Source organism: Dipteris shenzhenensis, chromosome 29 (assembly GCF_047967505.1).
Source record: "Dipteris shenzhenensis isolate YYH24624 ecotype China chromosome 29, Dip_SZ_1.0, whole genome shotgun sequence".
Taxonomy (NCBI): Eukaryota; Viridiplantae; Streptophyta; class Polypodiopsida; order Gleicheniales; family Dipteridaceae; genus Dipteris; species Dipteris shenzhenensis.
Genome location: NC_141624.1, coordinates 5,701,431 through 5,721,999, shown reverse-complemented (window position 1 = coordinate 5,721,999; position 20,569 = coordinate 5,701,431). Strand labels below are relative to the sequence as shown.

Sequence of the window (20,569 nt, the reverse complement as noted above, 5' to 3'; positions counted from 1 at the left end):
AGTAGTGGAACTCCAATCCTTCTTAGCATTCAGACTACCATTCTTAGGAGGGTTTGTCACATGAAAGGATGCATATGAAAGGATGGTTGAATGGGCAAGAACACCAATTTTGTACGGCTATATTAGGTGCATGTATCATTGCTTAAGCTAGGGTCTCACGCTATGCAAGTAGATAAGAATCTTTAGAAGAGAATTTGGAGGTTGCAAAAAAAAAGTAAAGCATATGCACCATCGTGAGAGCTGCTATCCAAAAGGGGATTTAGAGTTTGTGGGTGCCTAAGCGAATCAAATGTGCCACAACATAAGGTACACTATCAAAGGCTTAGCTTATATAGGTTTGAAATGCTTGTGGTGCTTAGCTAGTACACGTGCCATTCCTTGAGTTATGATATGTGGAGATTCTTCACAACAAGTACGGAGCCCAAAAACCACTGAGAGATACACAATGACTCCATTGATAAGATGTAAAAGTGCTGAGTCAAATGTTTATGAACCAACCTCGGGGGATTGGGAAATGACAATCCCATGGAAGTACAAGTATCGGTTTAGGGAAGGCCTACAATGGAATGATGCACCCAAATGGACTATTTCGTGAAGGGAAGTGAGGGATCTATACATTACCATTCTTTTTCTTCTTCTCCCCCCTCCCCCCCCCCCCTCAAAAAAAAACAAAAACAAAAAGAATATTGTATAACCCAAAAAGAGGAATACAACAGTAAAAAAAGTGGGCTAAGCCTCTTGAAAAGGTAGGCAAAGACAAACTAGTACAACCCAAGAGGGCTAACTCTAGGCATTTGAGGTAAATCCACTCAAGGCTTGTTTCCACAGGAGGAAGGTGTGGTGCGCGTCTGGGTAGAGGTGACGGAAGATTGGAGTGTAGTTTAGGTGACGCATCAGAGAGAAGTTGCTGATTGTCTGCAGGTGCAGATGATAGGATATAGACCTTGGAAGGCTTCCATTTTGGATGGGCAGTGTGTGCAGAGCCAACAAAGTTTGTTGGGCTGAAGCTTGCACCGAGGCGCTTAGAGTTGCACGGTGACCTCCATTTTTCTCGTGTGTGAACATCCAAGTGGGGGCGCATCCCGCGCTCATCCACGTCGTGTGGAAACAAGCCCTCACAAGAGTTTTACATGAGGGATTGCAAGCTGCAAGAGTAAAACTTGGGGGTGACCATCATATGAGTCATTACTAGCAAAAGTTCAAAGGGGGTATAAAACGTATAAGGACACGAGGTTCACGCCACGAAACTCTTCATAAATGAAGATCACCTCTCTTTTCTTCTCGTTTGTCCAACGCATCTCGCCATAGTAAATTCTTCTCCATTGCCTCAGCTTCAGCCTGCCTTGCATCTTCGTTCCCCAGCTCCTTGATCCACCTTCGCTTTTCCCTTCTCGCAATTCGCCTGCTTCCTCGATCTGGCTCCATGTTTTCGACAGCCGCTTTGCCCGCTTGACAGACTGATCTCGTCATGATGGGGAAGGGACGTGCACAGCAATCGGAGTCTGCTTTCTACCTTGACAAATGTGTCGGGGTTGAGGTAGGGAAGCAATTTGGATATTTGCCAGTAGAACAGACTCTTGCGCAGCTTACTTTTACTTTAATTTTCCCAGTTTGCTATTGGAGAGAGAGAGAGAGAGAGTCCAAAGGGGACTATCATCCTATCACAAATATGCCTTTCTGTGCTTCCTTTCCCTATACGAAGTTGGCCATGGTTCAATTGTTTCATTGTAGTCCTTTTGCATGTCTTCCCAGAGATTTAGCGGATGATATAGGACGTACAGGTGCTTGACGGCACGATGTCTCACCCCAACCATGACGAAGAAGAGGTTACTACTGCAAGTGATGATATCAAGGACACTGGGCCCAGTCCCGAGGGCATCTCTCTCTCTTATGAAGAACTGTTTAACGACGAAACTGGGGAAGATAGACCTTGTTATCTGCCGGATAAAGGCATTTCGACGTCTGAGCTTGATAACACAAGCGAGGAAGTTGATTTTGCGGTAGACAGTGGTGCTACAGGTGCAATCATCTCTGAGAAGCAAACGGACGGCTCAGAGCCAGCAATGGCTGAATATAGTGTAATCTCTGAGGATGCCAAACAAAGAGAGATTTCCGAAGAGAAAGTAGGTTTACAGACTAGTTTTGACAGCAATGATGATACAAGTGGCACAGACCTCCAAGAAGATGAGCAGGAGGTCGAATTGTACCATAAAGGGGTCGTTCCTCATAGGAATTCAACTGAAATTGCTTCTGGTGGTGAAAGAGAAGTTTCAGAATCTGAACTTCTGATGGAAGAACAGTTTGAGAATGGACATGTTCAAAGCTACCAGGAGGAGAAGTCATATGATCTTTTGACTCCTGACATCAGCGGCTACGTTGCAGGAAGCAGCAGTGCCACTAGTTTATGTAGTCAAAATGGGGTGGAGGAACTCGAGTCCCTTATACAGGAGGGTGGTGAGAGCGCCATGGATGCCCCTATCCAGAATCTCATTCCGGCACAGCTACGTCACGACGAGGTTTTTTACTGGCACTTAACGTAAAAGCGTTGTTTTCATGTTTAAGTATCAAAGCATTGTTACCTCTTGGATTACAACACTTATCATGCAGCTGTAAGGACCTTCCACATAAATGTCTCCTCTTGTTGTATAGAGAATATGCATGGTGTATAAATGGTGACCAGCTATGCATTTTGATGTGATTGGATAGAGTTTTGAAGTATGGCAGAAAATGCTATGAAATAAGATGCCTTTCTGCTTGCCATACCGTTTTAGCAGGGAACTTTTTGCTTGCAGTGAGTGAGGTTCGGTAGAAGATATTGGGCGTGAGTACGCGTCAAGCATGAGCGAAGCACACATGAGAGAAGTGGCTCAGAAGTTGAAAGGATTAACATGTAATTTAATCTGCAATGCAGCCTTTGGATAGGTCTATATAAGTACGCTCTTGTATTTCTTGGTCCTTCAACAATTACCTAGTGGTGATTCAACATGGAATCTATGGGACCTAAGCCAAAATTGCATCTCGATATATCTGGATGTTTTACTGACGTGGTGTGGTAATGCATCGTGCACTAACAGGGTCCTCCTTTTCAAGTATGTCAACCATGCGATTATTCTTCCGATTGCAGAAGGCCCATTGTGGCCTGCCTCAGTTTTGGTTTAAAGCTGGTCTGAACCATGCCTTGAGCTGCATGCACCAGAATGCCAGGATGGAGCCATATGTCTGATCCTTATATTATATTTGCTGTGTTGGGGGAAAGGTTTTGCACATGTGAACCCCAGGAGTATCTAAGCAGTAATATGACTTCAGGCTGCTGCAGTTCAGAAGTTCAGATCTGTGTCTTTGCAACCTCTTTTTTTGTTGGAAGCAGCCCAGCTCCTTGGAAGGATTTCTCTTTGCAGGCACCATTACATTGAGGCATATTGATCCCTATGAAAGGGTTGCTGCGAGGTTGAGATGACATATTTGGGACACTAGCATGGGGCACAGAAGCATGGACAGTAAAAAAATGGCAGTTTTGTGAGCTAGGCAAGTATGTTAAGGGTGTATTAAAAAAAGTTCATATGCTGGACATCAAATTGATTTCTACACCCATGGAGCCAGGACTGAAATCGGAGGACTATTTGGATCGGCCAACTGTTGGTACCGCTCTCTACTAGAAGCTAGTGGGGAGCTTGATATATCTCATGACTACTAGGCCAGACTGTTCATATGCTGCTGTCAGCTGTGTCAGTTAGTTTTCCAAGGCCAGCCATTGGAAGGCAGCTAAAAGAATCCTCCGGTACATCAAGGGTACATTGCATTGTGGTATTTTTATATGGATGAGTGAGCCGGGGTCTTTGAAAACAGGCTAGTTGAGAGTTTCTTTCATTGCATTTCTTCCATGATCAGCATCACACGGATAGCTGATTTGTATTTTATTTTTTCTCAAGCATTAATAGAAAGTTCTTTTCTTAGGAAAAAAAGAGAAGCACAAGAAAGGCAACTGGGAATTGCTGAAATCCGGAGTCAAAAATCTATTGGAATGCCAACCACAGGTGAGCATGAATGCACTCCCAAAATCACCTTAAGAAGGATTAAGTTAGATCGTCCTCGCACAGGCACTTCTGTGATGGGAGGGCCTTGCGGGCCTCCAAGAGCTCTTCATCTGTGATTGGGGCATCCACCTGCCTGCTCATGCCCTAAGGAGTGTGTCCAAACTGAATCCTGGGCTGCAAGAACTTGTGGGGTCTCCTCCTCTGTTTTGAACAACTGTCGAGAGAAGGACGTGGTCAGCTGAAGAACTTCCCAAGAGTTCAAGCAGATCTGGCCGCTCTCATCACGTAGACGCTGGAGCTGGATCCCTACTGAAAGCGGACAGTGGTTTGAAAGAACTGCCTAGTCATCCTATCCCCCTGTTGGACCTATTGTGCCTCGGAGGAGTGGTAAGAAAACTGTGTTGCAGGTCTTTGTGGCCTGGAGGGCAAGATGTGCACTCTCATACCTGTCTGCAAGCCACTGATAGGCTGGGTGTTGCTTCCTGAGTCTTTCTATGGAAGCCAAGTCTTGTCTTATTGCTCTCTCCCTCTTCTAAAGGGAGTGCCACCTCTGAAGTGCCTGCGATTGTAGCTCCTTAATACTCCGTTGAATCGCCACAGCTACCTAGCTGGCCGAGCTCCTGTGGGTGTAAATTCGGCTATTGCCAAAGCTTTGCTATGGTGTGCTGTACCTGCTCCTCTTGTAGCGATGCATCGGGGATCTGCGCTGTTTTCTGAGGGAGTCCACAACGGGGTTGCTTCAAGTGAAGCAAGATTGGGGAGTGATCTAGCATTGTTGTCTCGGCTAGAATACCTGTGGCTCCATCTTTTTGCATCACCCAATTTTCCATGTAGAATCTGCGTGAGTCTCTCTAGCAGTCCATCATGAAAAATGTTGATCGAAGGAGTAGCGAAGGAAATCTAGGAAACTCTGGCTTGCACCACGGATCATGGCCACTAACGGTAAAGATGAATTGCTCTCAAGTGCTATGCTCTCATGAAGCGTTGAGAAGGTGGCTCCACCCTACTTGTCCTTCTCGAACTCTAGATCATTGAAGTTTATTTTAATAATCCACAAGCCCACATTCGAGAGGCTCTTGGTGAGGTGTCTCTAGAAAGAAGGCCGCTGGTATTGGTAAGTAGGTGCATAGATGTTCAGGGTCCCAATCCTAGAACTTCCCATCCTCATGCCAATCCATTCCACCTGTCCTCCTATGAGCCCTCCTTGATCAAACACATTTGGGGTTAGAGTTTGGGCCACTGAGATACACACACGCCTGCTCCTACCCACTGCTGGGGACCAAACCTCTAGCCCTCTTAACTGTCCTTTGATTTCTGAGGTTGAGAACCTGTGCTTCTGAATAAGAAGAATATTGATTGATCAACCCACCAAAGCCTGTTGCAACTTCCGACAAAGAAAAGCTGTTGTGTTGTTGATGCGCCCGATCATGTAAACCAAATCATTATGCAAGTCAACAAAGTGATACGTATGGTCAATCTAAATGCCAACACATGTATATTGTTATTGAAACTATGAATGAACAAATGTAGCCTATTACAGAATCAAAAGGTAAATGCAGTCACAATGTCAACAATGGAGAAGATGGTCAAGACCCATGGTATGCCGACATTGGTGCATCATCTCATATGATAGGACGTAAAGAATGGTTTATAGAAATACAAGCTTTGTAAAGATCCATGAATGGATCTATACAGTTGATAACACACCAAGACAAAGTATTTATGGATAATTTATAGGACACAAATAATGAACTCTGTCTCAGAACTCAATAAGAATCTCTTGACAATTTAGAGAAAGATAGAGTTGCTTTGATGGGAATGGATGCAAATTTGAAACGATATCGACTTGTTGGAAAAGTAGTTAAAAGAGCTAGATTATTCAGAATGCTAGCACAAGAACAAGATCATTATGCAATGTTCGTAGATTATCAACCAATGTAACTTTCACAATCATGGCATAAAAGATATGGACATGTCAACTTTAGAAGTTGAACACAAGAATACAGCCATTGGAATTTTGTTCTTAGAAAGGTTTATGAAGGATGCTGTTTTGGAAGGCAAGTAAGAATCAACTTTAACAAGAGAACAACTAGAGAAAGAGGTACACTTGACTTGACTTGATATACTTTGATGTATGGGGTTTTGCATAAACTAGAAGTGTAAATTCGGTTGGGATTTGGACGGGAATAGTCTGTATCCGTGCGATGACGCACCAAAGGCATAGCTGTCTCACTGCCCAACCTTCAAGGCCACTGCATCAGGAACGGGTCTCTAGTCCTAGCCTGCTAGCGCACTCATTCAGCAGCCAATGTTTAAGCTACCTGACTGCTCCTTTGTCCCCAAACTACTCAACCACCTTCTTATTCTAATTGTCATTAATCCATTGGCATTCCTAAGACTTGAGGATGCCTTGCACACTTTAATTGCAATGAAGGAGACAAGGGGCAGATTGGAGGAGGGAGAGATAGGGAGAGGGAGAAGGAGAGAGAATTGTGGAAAGGGGGACGTGGGTGAGGAAGAGAGAGATTGGGGGAGAAGGAAAGAGAGAGAGATAGAGAGAGATTGGGAGAGAGAGTGTAGGCAGCACGTAGAGGAAGGAGGTGGGAGTAGATAGGATTGGATGTCACATCAAAAGGTGTACAATAAGGGGTGGATGGGGACTTCGGTAGTCCCTCCACATTTCCCACCTAAGAGGCCTCTAAAGGTCCTCTAAATTGGCCCCTTTCCCCCCCTTCATTACAGCGATCCCTTCCCATAGAATTTTGCCTTCATAATTTCACAGCATGGCTGTCCAAAAATTGCACCAAATAGCAACTACTAATCAGTCCGGTAGGAGATCGGGGTGGTCGTGGACAATGCTTTCTGGTTGCCATGAATTCTCATCCTCAGGGAGTCCCCGCCGCTTGATAAGATACTCTATGTAGACCTTCTTTCGTAGTACATGGTCCCTGAAACCCATGATGCGTTCCGGAACATAGAGGATGTGGCCCGCCTTATCCATAGGTGGCAACTCAGGAAGAACATGGACATGTTGTCCCACATGTGGTTCAGGAAAGACACATGGAAAACATCATGGATCTTGGAGGTACTGGGTAGCTTCAACTAATATGCTACCTCTCCAACCTTGTGGATGATCCTGTAAGGACTGTAATACCGTAATACCTATGAGCAAGCTTTGTGTTGGTATTACCTTTCAACGAGACATAACAGTTCTTATCGAGACACAAATGCACATAATCTCCCTCTTTGAAAGACAAATATCTCTTGCTTTCAGCCGCATGTTTCTTTTGCTTGGCTGGGGCATCTTGCATATTCTTTTTTGCCAACTGTAGAAGGGCATCCATCCTCTCTGTGCTTGGTGATTTTTCACAGCCATGTCAGAAATTGAAGAAGGCATCCCGACCTTGCATCCGTACATTTCCTCAAACGGTTTCATGCCAATGGAGAGATGCTTGATACTGTTGTAGCAAGATTCAGCAAGTGCCAACCATTTATCCCAAGACTTTTGAGTAGCGATTTCCGACTATCCATCAATCTCAGGATGGTAAGCAGTGCTAGGTGTGAGTAAAGTACCCACTACTGTAAAATAACTTCTGCCAAAAGTGACCCATAAAATTTGCATCTTTGTCACTAACAATTTCCTGAGGGAAACCATGATGCTTAAAGACATGCTCAATAAATTGCCAAGCAACGTGTGATGCTGAAACCGGGTCTTAGTGGGTATGTAATGGGCCTGTTTTGTCATTCTATCCACCACAACAAAGATGCTGTCCCATCCCCTCTCTGTAGAAGGCAATCTTGTGATGAAATCCATTGCTATGTGCATCCATTTGCCCTCTGGAATGGATAACAGCTGCAAGAGACCTGCGGGTAATTTGTTGTCCACTTTATTCTGTTGGCAAGGCAATCATTCAGCCACATATTTAACCACATCCCTCCACATGCCTTCTTGGGTAAAGCTCTGCTTGATTCTTTCATACGTTTTAGTGATACCCGCATGTCCAGCCATGGGAGAGGAGTGCATTTCTTGCAAAACCGACTGTCTATATTTTGAGTCTGGCACTAAATAAATCCTGTCCTAACACCACAACAGCCCCGTTATGCAATTTGAATTCCAAATGACTTTGACTAGAAGGCTTCTACAAATCTGAAAATATGGGAGCTGCCTTAGAATTCTGCATATACTCGCCCTGAACGCCATGAATCCACTCCTGATATATGGTAGAGAGCCCACATCCTGGCATGATGCATTTGCAACCACATTTTCCTTCCCTTTTCCTTACTCAATGTCAAAATCATAGGATTGGACTGCAACCAACTACCTCTTCTGCTTATATGACAAATTTGGCTGGGTGAGGAAGAATCTGAGTGTCCTATGATTTGTTTTCACCTTAATTTTACTCTTGTACAGATAGTGGTGCCATTTCTTGAAAGCATGCAAGATAGCCAATATCTCCTGATCATAAACATGGTAATTGAGTTCTTTGGCATTAACTTCTTGCTTTCAAAGGCTATTACCCCTGGTTCTCGCCTCAAAACAGCCCCCAATCCTTTGCCATTGACATCTGCCTCCACAATGAAAGGACTTGAAAAATCAGGGCATACCAAGACAAGTGCATGAGTGTTAGCAAATTTCAGGTCTTCAAAGCTGCGTTGTGCTTCCTCTATGACCACCGAAAAGCAACCTTCTTCAAGAGGAGCTGTGCTCTTTGGCAAATTTGCGAATAGAGCAAATTTCAGGTCTTCAAAGCTGCGTTGTGCTTCCTTTGACGACCGAAAAGCATCCTTCTTCAAGAGGTCAGTAAGAGGAGCTGTGCTCTTTGGCAAATTTGCGAATAAAGCGCCTGTAGAAGAAAGAAAGACCTAAAAATCCTCTCAACTGGGTGGGGTTTTGTAGCTGTGGCCAATCTTTGATGCATTTCACCTTTGCGGGATCCACCCGAATGCCATGTCTGCTCACAATATGCTCCAGGCGCTCAACCTCCTTTGCCATAAAAGTGCATTTGCATAAAGCTGATGCATCCTTAAAATTTCCAGCACCTGCTTCACATGTTTAATGTGCTCCTATCTATCCTTGCTGTAAATGAGGATATCATCAAAGAAAACCAGCATGCATCTTGTTCATCAGCGCTGGAAGGTGGCCGGTGCATTAGTCAATCCAAAAGGCATCACCTTGAATTCATATAGGCCACGTTCTGTGCGGAAGGCCGTCTTATGCTCATCTCCTTCTTTCACTCTGATTTGATGGTAACCAGACCTCAAATATATCTGCGTAAAAAATTGAGCACTCTTGAGTTCATCCAACAAGTCATCTATCCTGGGGTTGGAAACTTGTTCTTGATAGTGGCCTTGTTTAGATCCTTGTAATCAATGCACATATGGTACCATCCATCTTTCTTCTTCACCAGAAGCACCGGGGAGGCAAAAGGAGAAGCGCTATGAGAGATGAAGTCCTTCTCAAGCAATTCCCACACTGTACGGCCACTTCCTCTTGCTCAACCTTAGAAAGACCGGTACGGGGCTTTGTTTATGGGATTACTGGCAGGCTCTAGAACAATGGCATGATCCAGATCCCTCTTGGGAGGCAATTGGGATGGCATATCAGCAAATACATCAGCAAACTCCAAGAGCAACTGCTGCATATCACAATCCTCAACACGGGGAATACTACCCCCCTGAGATACTTAGACATTCAATGCATAGAGTGCATTCTCCTTCTTGAGCTCTCTGGCCAATTGCCTTGCTGAAACGACTGGCAGTTTAGGAGTGGCAATGCCATGCAATGCTACAATTCTACCCTTGTGGACAAAGCCGAGTGATAGGGCATTTAAATCCAAGCTGATTTTACCCAAAGATTTTAACCAATCGCAGCCCAAGATAGCATCTATTGGGCCCATGTCGAGTGCCGAGAGATCCCCATCAAATTCATAATTCTCAGAGAGCTTGATCCTTGCATCTTGGCAACAAAATTTACTGATAAAATGCTGTCCATTTGCCACCTCTACTCTCAGCCCATGATCAATCTTAGTAGCAATCAGTCACACCTTCTATAAGGTCTTGGAATTGATGAAACTATGAGTGCTACCGCTGTCCATAAGCATGTGAATAGTCCTAGATAGTTTCAGCACTTTTGGCTGCCATCAAGGCATGAAAAGAGATAGCATAAATTGTTTGCTGCGCATCCCAATAGATCTCCTTCTCCTCCACAGGAGCTTTTGCATTTGCATCCTCTCGCACATGAAAAGGCGTAGCAACCTGATGCTCCACATGTAAGACTGTAGGCCAACGGTCTCGCATGCCACAGGTGGGCTGAGCATGCATATAATGTTCAATAACACCACAGGATCAAAGGGGTAATCAACCCCCTTCATGGCTCTAGTATCTTGAGATTCTTCCACATCATGTGCACTCTTAAAATCATCATGAGTGGCATCCAAGGTCTCAGAAGCATTCATTAAATCTTCATCATCCGATATCTCAATAATCATACTGAGTTTTACGGTACCACTGTTACTCATTTTGCAAACTTCTTGATGCTCAGGAGTCCATTTCTCACCACACTTAAAGCATAAGTTTGCCCGCTTTCTGCTGTCCATAATAGCCCTGGTGTGTTGTTTAAATTCTGATTTTTCATTTCCAGCACCTAGCATCAAATGACCTGTATGGCTTAGCATATGGCATCTTGTTGCTTGTAACAGTGGGAAACCTCGGAAATGGTGCTGCTGCTGATTTCCTATCATGCCAATCAGTCATCTTAGGCTTCTTCTCAGTCTCATTTGCATTCCTGTATGCGCTGCCGGCTGCCATCTTATACTTGCTGGCATATTTGGGCTCAAACACCTCTTCCAATTGGGCTCCACGCTCAATTGTTTGAGGGTTTATGTGTCCTCACATCCGCAGCCAAAGAAGGATGCAACCCTTGGATAAAACACAGCAGCTTTCCCTTCGCGGAAATGTCCTGCACAAACAAGGATAGTCTCCAGAAGCGCTGCAAATAGTTCTGGACCGTTTCTGCTGCAATGCATAAAACTCAGCCAGATATTGCTCCAGTATGAGCGGGGATACAAATGTGGTGATCATCAACTCCTTGAACTCCTTCCATGTGGCTGGACTTTGAGGGCGAGTCCCTCATATAACGCCACCAAGTATGTGCATAGTCCTGCATGTGCATACCCGCAAAGATTATGCGGTCCTCATCCTGCTTTGGGTAGAAGCGAAAATAATCTTCCAGCTTTGTGAGTCACCCCTCCAACTTATTAGGTGTTTGAGTGTCCCCTTTGTACTTATTCACTGTGAGCTTGTCCTGGACATCCTTGGCTGCATAATTCCTGTTTGCATAACCTCCAGAAGTGCGGGTGTCATCACGCTTGACATTCACATAATCGGAGAAAGACATCTAAAGTTTGATGGCCTCAGGTAGGGCCTTATATGAACGCAAGGAATCTGCCAACATCTCATCAAAAGTGGCCTGCTGCCCACCACTAATTCCCTTGCTGCATAGTAGGTGCTGCCATTTGATGCACTGGCTGCGTCTGGCTGTATGTGCTCACTGGTGGAGCGATAGGTGCATGAACCCTTGGCTTGGTCTCTCTGCTAAATGCATCTGTCTGAAATGATGGCATGCCAAAGGGCTGAAAAGAGGATGGGCTGCCATCTAAACCAAAACCAACTCCGGGCATATTCTCTGGTGCAATGAAAGGAGCACTAATCGGATGCATACCAACGAGTCGACCCAAAAGAGACGGCTTGGTCTACATAGATGCAGAAAACTGTGAGCCAAAAGATGGCTGGACATCTTGCAAGAAGATGCTCTGCGGCATAGAGAATGCATCATCAAAGTCCAAATAATCCCCATGGTGGGGTACATGCAACGGTCGAGAAGATTGATGCTCATAGGCACGGGGGGCACCTGCTATAAAACCCCTGTGCGGAGCAGAAAAAACATCCTGATTGTTTGAGTGGTCCCCTTGTTGGGGTTCGGGCTGCTTGCCCTTATCCTGCATAGCTTGGCCGATCTACTCGAGATGCTGGCCCATCTGGGCAAGAGTTGTTTTGTGCATAGCCATGGCCGTGGTAAGCTGCTGGCTGAACTCTTGTCCCATCTGGTGGAAAGCACCCTGGAGCAGAAAATCAAGTGTCTGCGCTGCTTGTGCTTCTCGAGATGCATGAGAGAGAGGTTGAGTTGTAGGGATCTCTGTACCACTAGTGCATGCACCCACTGTGGAAGGCAATTGCTCATGCTGAGCAGCCTCATCACTATCATGCAATGTATCACGAGGGGCACGCTTGGGTGCCATTGTGACTGTTATGGGAGAGAGAAGCTCGAATGCAGGCAAGGAAATGAAGTGGACTCAGAGAAGTAGATAGCAAAACCCTGCTATAATGAGCACTTGATGCAGTTTGTAGAACCACCAAAAAGGCCGATGGAGAAGATCGAGAGGAAGGCCGACGAAGAGGCTTTAAAATGGAGGTCCTAACGAGGCTGTGGAATGCCCCTAAAAGAGGCTTGATAAATTTGACTTTTGCCCTCCTTTTTTGGGGGGGGAGGGGGTCCCTAAGTCAAGCCTACCAGCCCAGGACATCTATACCAGTTAAAACTCTTAATCTACCCATGGTTAGTATGACTCAATCTAGCCCTTAACTAACCTTGGTTAACCTAACCACTAACCCAACTAACCAACCTAACCCTACCCTAGCCTAGCTAATCCAACTCACAAATTAACCTTAACCTAACTAGCTACTAACCCCAGTTAGACTAACCAAACAATTAATTAACCAAGTAATTTGCAAGATTGGGCGTAAGGAAATTGGGCGTCGTAGGAGTCCCGGTTGGCAAAGATCGGCGGAGGGGGCGGCGGCGCCATGGCGTGGGTAAGGGTGGAGGATGGCGTTGGAATTAGCATGGGTGGTAGAGACAGAGGCTCACGGTCGCACGTGGGAATGGGCTGGGCTGGCTATCCATGGCATCCAGCGGGTATGCTTCATGACGGCGGATTGAGTAGTTAGGTCGGTTGGTCACAAGAGACGGTAAGGGTTTTCTGCCACGGACAAGCATCCGTCAGGTGCTTGGCCCTGGTCAGGGTAGTGCTGGTCGTTAGGCATGCTGTTGCTTAGCTTGTTGATACTTTAGTTCGTTGATGTCACTATCTGGTCTAGAAAAGCTTGTCACTATCCAACCAGGTCTGCTATGCAGTGTTGGTTTCTCCACCAACTCCACCCAAATTGAAGCCTATGATGCAGACAACCTTCACGCTATTGTCAAGGTCAGATGAGCAATCTCGTTGAACTAGAGACAGCCTTTTTACAGATTACAAAAGAAGTCAAGTCTGGACTCTTGACTCTTGCATCTGTGCTTCGCTAGATCATAGTTTTTCTCTCTTTGGCCAGATTCACCGCTCTGACGTTAGCGTAGGAGCTGAAGTGAAAGGTGAAAGGGGAAGCAAAGGTGCCAGAGTCGGAGCTCTGATACCAATGCAATGAAGGAGACAAGGGGCAGATTGGAGGAGGGAGAGATAGGGAGAGGGAGAAGGAGAGAGAAGTGTGGAAAGGGGGAAGTGGGAGAGGAAGAGAAAGAAAGAAAGAAAGAAAGAAAGTTTATTAAAGTCTTCGGAAGACCGATGGGTCTATGAGATTGTGAAAATCCTGTTCCAACGAGTTGTGGTAGTGGAGCTACTAAATGAGCATCCATACCAATGCAAAATGCAAAAAATGCAGAATGGTAGTACTAAGTCCTAAGTACAACATAGTCATGTCGATGGTCGACTAGATATCAATCTCAGCATCATCATCAACATCTTTATTATCATTAGTAGCAGGACATCAGAATGGATGAGGCAGTGGAGGCATGAAGTCGGCGATAGAGTGCTGTCGGCCACTCAAAGGTGCAGTCCAGGCACGTCTCTTGGTCGTAGCTCTGCGTCTAACCAAGGCTACTGTGACCCCCGTTGGTCGGGCTCCGACTCTGAACAAGGAGGGGATGTCCCCAAGTGTGATCTGTGTGTCAACCCTCTATCTGAGCTGTCGGGTCACAGGCTTCGGGTCACGGTCATGTCGAGACCTCGCCTCGTGGGGGTCCATGTGGTTTGGCTGAAAGAACTTCGTGATAGAGCTCTGAGAGGGATCAGCTGAGGAAGAAGTCTGCTCTTGCCTCCGTGCTTGGAGTATCTTCTCACGGTGTCTAAGTACCTCATGAATGAAACCTGCCAAACACCGCTGGTCTGTGTAGGAGAGGAAACGGGCCAAAATCCCAGAAATGCCATTGGATCTCATAGTAAACAGGACACCTGAAGATGAAATGCTCCTCTGTCTCAACCTCCCGCATGTCACACAGTGTGCATATGCGCCTCTCCCTGGGTAGTCACTCTGCTATGCCGCTCTCGATGGGAAGTCTGTGTGAAGAGACCCAAGAGAGATCCTCAGTGAGTGGGGTAGGTGAATCTGGGTGTATCCAAGAGAGAGATTGGGAGAGAAGGGAGAAGGAAAGAGAGATAGAGAGAGATTGGGAGAGAGTGTAGGCAGCACGTAGAGGGAAGGAGGTGGGAGTAGATAGGATTAGATGTCTCATCAAAAGGTGTACAATAAAGGGTGGATGGGGACTTAAATAGTCCTTCCACATTTCCCACCTAAGGGGCCTCTAAAGGTCCTTTAAATGGGCCACTTTTCCGCCACATTAATAAGCTCTCGTGATCTTCAATGAATTGATCAACAGAGAAAACCTCATTATGAGTACAAATCTATCACATGCACCCCTGCACTTGGGTGCAATGTGACACATTGGCTACATTGACAAGTGCGTAATAGTTCCCTAATAGGAGATTTTGTCATATGCTATGGCCCCTTTGTGAGCCCTTGTCCTGGGACAGTCAGGCACAAGCTACGTAAGTTAGTCTCTCAGACTTAGGTCAAGTTAGACAGATAAGTCCTTGCTCACTGGTACCCACTGGAGAACAATAGGGTAGTGTTTCCGTCTTAGGTTTAGAGATAGGTTTAGGTCCAGCCTAGGATAGGAGCCCTTTTGGGCTGCCTCAAGGTTGGAACAAGTGAAGGGGAATGGCAGGGAAAGGGCTGCCTTTATAGGCTACACTGCACCCCTCCCTAGGCCACCTTTGATGGGGCCTAGGGCTGCCTTTTATGGGGCAATTAACCCAACCAGCAGCCCAAAAGAGCCGTGACCCAAAAGTCGGCCAGTTTTGGGGCTGGTTGGCTCATTTCCAGCCCTATATAAAGGGGGCCCCATGCCCTCATTTCCCATCCAGCTCCCCAGCCTTCAGCACTCAAAAACAGCTCCCCTCCAGCCTCTTGTGTGCAGCCCTGAACACCTCCGAAGTTGGCCCTGATCAGCCTCAGCCTTTGGCCTTCAGTTCAGCCTGTTCGGAAGATGTATATGCAGCACCACAGTTCAGGATTCAGACCAGCAATATTGAAACGATACGAGCAGAGGGCGCCCCAAGAAAGAGATGGATCTACACTTTATCCGACATATAGGAGATTGAGACAGCGGAGCAATTTGGATTCAAATGCCATGTATACTTTGAGATTCGTGGAGACCATCACTATCTATTCAGGAGTGGATTTGGACCACTCAAAGATTTCTTGGTCCATTCTGATCGGCGACTTGTGGCGATTTTCTCGAGGCCTAGTGACATAGAGACCAACTCCTTTGATTGCAGAGGTGAGACCAGGAGTGCCCTTCGGAGTTTGGGATGATCACAGGCTTCTTCTCCGCTCCTTTCTCTCTCTCCCACTAATGACATAATACAAAGAGGAATTCTGCAGAACCTTGTGGGCTTTGTGTCCATATCAAGACCTCCTAGTATTTCTTTGATTGTTATGTATCTTAAAAGTCATAGGAGGGATATATTTCCTTCACTCTTTTTAGCCATAGAGTATCCGAGCATTCCATGTGTATATTGGACTAAGGCCTCCTTCCATGTGTCAAGTGTCCCTTTGGACATTAGGTTGCCCTTTCATTCCCCTCTCAAGCTGACGCCCAAGAGAGGTCAAATAACCTTGTTTTATCTTTTGGTGGGTCTACGTCGATTTTGAGTTCTTATGTCCCTGTTATCCTTTAGTGCCAGCCCTTTTCACAGCTGAATTTGCTGTTCACCTACACATTGCTGATAGGAACTCAATACAAAGGCCTTTGTATAAACGGATGCTCTAAGTGAGAGCATATGTTTATACTATGGTCTACACCCGCTATTGGTCGTTGATGATGTTGTTGGGGATGTCATAGTAGCTGGTCCTTGCTATGTGTGATGGAGTTTATGATTTTCAACCTTGTGATTGTCATGAGATTGAAACTTGTGTTTTTAGAGGATGAGGTTGGGCATGTTCCTGAATTCATCCGGAGACATATCCTTATGCCTATATTCATGTTGGGTGAGGATGATTGGATTTATCTAGATATATGTCCTTATGTTTCTATTCATTGCGAATTGCCAAGTGTAGCCATCCACTATGGCGCCTTCTTTGATCATCTGCTCTATGCTAGGCTATCTAAGCTTTGCTCCCCTATCAGTTATGGTGCCAGGCCCCATATGTGTTGCCATTTGGTCATACTGGGTAGGTGTGCTAGGCCATTGTGCTATGTATTTGGTTGTTATCTTCCACACATTTGAAGTGTGCCATGGGTGTCCGATTTACCGATAGAGCTATAGCCTATATGCTTTGATACCATATAGAAATATGGGCCATGCCTCATATCGATCAGCCAGCCACCCATGTGTGTATTAGGAGCCATGCATTGTGTCCCAACATAGCACCACCCGGGCACTTGTCTTGAGCTTTCTACTCTTAGGAGGAAATATGAGCTTCATGGCCCTTTTTATCCATTATATGGTACGGTATCCAATTGTTCCAATTGTATATAAACTATGGCCTTCTTTTGGCCTCATGTCCTGGGCCTTTGGGCATTAGATCGCTTTTCTTAGGGAGTGTTGGATATTAAGACCATAAAAGACGACTGTCATCATAGCATTCAAACTAGAGGCCGTTTTGTACTTTCTCTTGAGCATTGTTTCAGGATGTATTCCAGCTTATCAAAGTAAAGGCCAAACCGCCCCCCCAGCCTTTCTTTTCTCCTTCCCCTTTGTTAGATTCTCACTGTGCCCACCTGTGAGCCCCCGATTTGAGGGGACAAGGGGCAGTGAGAGGTAGGAGGGCTGGGAGAGAGACTCATGCCAGAAACAGAGGGAGGACAGCATGGCAGAAATAGGCGACCAGCACACGGGCTGGTCGCTGTCTGGAACAGCAGGTATATAGGGGCTTTAGGCCTCACGTGGAGGCTCCTGCAGCAGCGCAGACTGGCTGCACAGGGCACCCTTATATAGGGGCCTGTGGCAGGCCAAGTTGGCCCAACCAGGGCCAACCCTGGGCGGTTTAATGGGGCCCATGTGGTCGGCCACCAGACAGGATACTGACCCTGCTGGTCGGTCATCTGAAGGGGCCTGGGCAGTACCTATAAAAGGCCCACTTCTCCATTCACTCCAGCATCCAGTGCGAAACTGAAAGCCCCTCTCCAAGGCTGTGTTCTGCACTCAGATCTGGAGCAGTTTCTGAGAGAGTTCATCATTGTTTTCCTGGACCCTGCTGAGTTTTGTATTGCTCCCTTGGAGCCATTTTCTGCCCACCATCCGGTGGATGAATATACTCTCTCTCTCTCTCTCTCTCTCCGTCTATATTTCTGAGTGTGTGTTTGTTGCATCTGTGATCATCTATCTGAGTTGAGTGTGTGAGAGTTGGAGAGATCTTGGGTGGAGGATTGAGTGATGGATTCCCTCCTATTTTCTAACATGGTATCAGAGCCATAGGCTCTCAACTCTTCTTCATCAAAGCACTCTTTGAAGGAAGGAGTCCCTTGGTAGAAAGGTGATTCTGTTTTCAGCTCAAGCTAGCACGGGAGGTCAGTACATCTTTTTTGCTTCAGTTTTTCAGTTTGCTATTCACCGAGATAGATCAGCGTTCAGAAGCCTCTACACCCATTGCTCGTCCTTCCTCCTCCTCCAGTCATCTTCCTTCTTCATTCATTCCCAATTTTGGTGAAGCTGGAAAGCTCGATGGGGCGAATTATCCAACTTGGAAAGTCAAGATCCGAAGCCATCTGGTGGCACGGAAGCTATGGAAGATAGTGATTAAGCTGGAGGACATTGTGGACAAAAGAGGTGATGTTCTATTTGAAGCAAATGCGGATGAACTCAGTGCATGGGAGGAGAGGGATGCTCAAGCCTTAGCAATGCTAATTGGCACGACAGTAGATGCTGTGATTTCTCATATCCAGTTGGCAGAGACGTCTTCAGAGGCGTGGACCATACTGAAGGAGCTGTATGAAACCGATAATACAGCCCGTATCATTACTTTTCAGCATCAACTTTATAATCTTGATACGAATGAGGGTGATAGTGTGCATGACCATCTGACAAAGGTGAAAGTCGTGCGGGACCAGCTCGCAGCGGTTGGTCAAAAGGTGGACTCGAGTCAATTGGCGTTGCTCACACTCCACAAGTTGCCACGGAGTTTCAAAAGTTTTGTGACTACGGTCACTGCGGGTCAACAGACTAAGCCAATCACCTTTGAGGAGCTTGGCCCACTCCTGCATCAGGAGGAGGCTTGAGAGAAACTCTTTACGCAAACCGACGAGAAGGCATTAGTGGCCAAAGACAAGCTTGGAAAAGGCAAGTCAAAGGAGTTAAAGAAGTCAGAGGACGCTGACCGAAAGAAGAAAATGAAGTGCTTTTATTGTGAAAAGCTTGGCCACTCCGCCAAAGAATGCCGAAAGAAGGTGGATCAGAAGCAGAAGAGAGAAGCCAGGAATAAAGAAGAGCCTAAGAATGATTCTGCCAATGTGATGACTGGACAGTTGTTTTTAATCAGTGAACATTGTTCAGCGTATGCAGTCAGTGAAGGAAAAGAGGGTTGGTATGTTGACAGTGGTGCTTCAAAGCACATGTCTAATAGAAAGACTTGGTTCAAAACCATGGAAAGTACACACCTGGATTCCAAAGTTTTTGTCGGGGATAGCCGGACATGTCCTGTGAAGGGCATTGGTAGCATTCCTTTCATTACGACCGCGGGTGAGGAGAAGGATATCTCTGGAGTACTTTATGTACCCAACCTTTGCAAGAACTTACTGTCTGTAAGTCAGATGGACAAGAACAACATGTCAGTTCTCTTTGAGGACGGCAAGGTCACTGTGGCATCCAAAGCAAATGGACAGATGGTGGCCCAAGGAGTTGAAGAGAACGGACTGTACCGCCTCGGTGCAATGTTGGTTTATGAAGACAACGGAAAGTCCAAACTTTGACATGAGCACTTCGGTCACGTCAGCTATGGAACCTTGGCTGAAATGTCAAAGTCGAAGATGGTGGATGGACTTCCACCCATTACAGGCAAGGATGGTGTCTGTAGGGCTTGTCTAGAAGGCAAGCATCACAGGGACAAGTTCCCACAAGAGGCCTCTTTTCGGGCCAGCAAACCACTTGAGTTGGTTTATGCCGACATTTGTGGCCCAATGTCTACAGCATCGTGGGCAGGATCCAGGTACTCACTTCTCTTTGTGGATGATTTCAGTAGAATGACCTGGGTGTATTGCTTGGCTAAAAAGTCACAGGCTTTCGAGAAGTTCAAGGATTGGAAGGCCAGAGTTGAAAAGGAGACATGGGAGAACGTCAAGATGTTCTGTACAGACGGGGGGGAGAATTCACCTCAAATGAGTTCAACACATTTTGTTGCAAGCATGGGATCAAGCGACAACTCACCACAGCACATACATCTCAGCAGAACGGGGTAGCTGAGAGGAAGCACAGAACCACCACGGAGACAGGGCTTGCTATGCTTCGGGGGAGGAACCTTTCTAAAGCCTATTGGAGTGAAGCTGTAAATACAGTAGTACACATCCTCAACAGGACCAAGACAAAGGCCGTCAAGGACAAGACTCCATATGAGGCATTTCATGGTAAGAAGCCGCCTATCACTCATCTTCGCATTTTTGGTTCTAACGCATGGGTGCATGTGCACAAGGAAGACAGGACCAAGCTTGATTCCCAGAGCAGACAATGTATCTTTGTTGGGTATAGCGAAGAATCCAAGGCCTATCGACTCTTCGACCCAGTAAAGAAGCACATCCTTATCAGTCGGGATGTCATCTTTGAGGAAAAGGAACCTGAACCTCAAGAGGAGCCTTAGATTGAGGAGGAGGAGATTGTTCAACTCCCGAACCCACCCCGCCCCAGGTTGACCATCCAAGAGGTGGCAAAATCGGAAGCTGATGTTCCACAAGGTACTGAGGAAGAGCAAGATGTTTCAGATGCAGTTTTAGTTCCTTCTTCCACTGAGAAGCAGAAGAGGTTGCCCCAATGGTACCTAAGAACATTGGAAGACTCTCGGGTCACCGATATACCTGAGAGTAGCAGTTCCGAATTGCGTCGGTCCCAACGTCTTAGGAAGACCCCATCCGTGAATTTTGCGTTGGTGGCTCAGCTTGCAGAGCCAAGGACCTTCGAGGAGGCGGAGGACAATCCAGAATGGCAGGCTGCTAT

At 46.2% G+C, this 20,569-nt stretch overlaps 1 protein-coding gene across 1 annotated transcript in view; it reads left to right on the top strand.

Annotated features, from left to right (window-relative positions):
• Nucleotides 1–1,254: 1,254 nt before the first annotated feature.
• Nucleotides 1,255–20,569, top strand: part of LOC147882346 (SAND family protein) — a 56,539-nt gene continuing 37,224 nt past the window's right edge. Inside the window, exons 1-2 of the mRNA XM_087400407.1 lie at nt 1,255–1,537; nt 1,753–2,516. Coding sequence (XP_087256533.1) covers nt 1,797–2,516 — 720 coding nt within the window. The 5' untranslated portion in view covers nt 1,255–1,537; nt 1,753–1,796. The remainder of the gene's footprint in view (nt 1,538–1,752; nt 2,517–20,569) is intronic.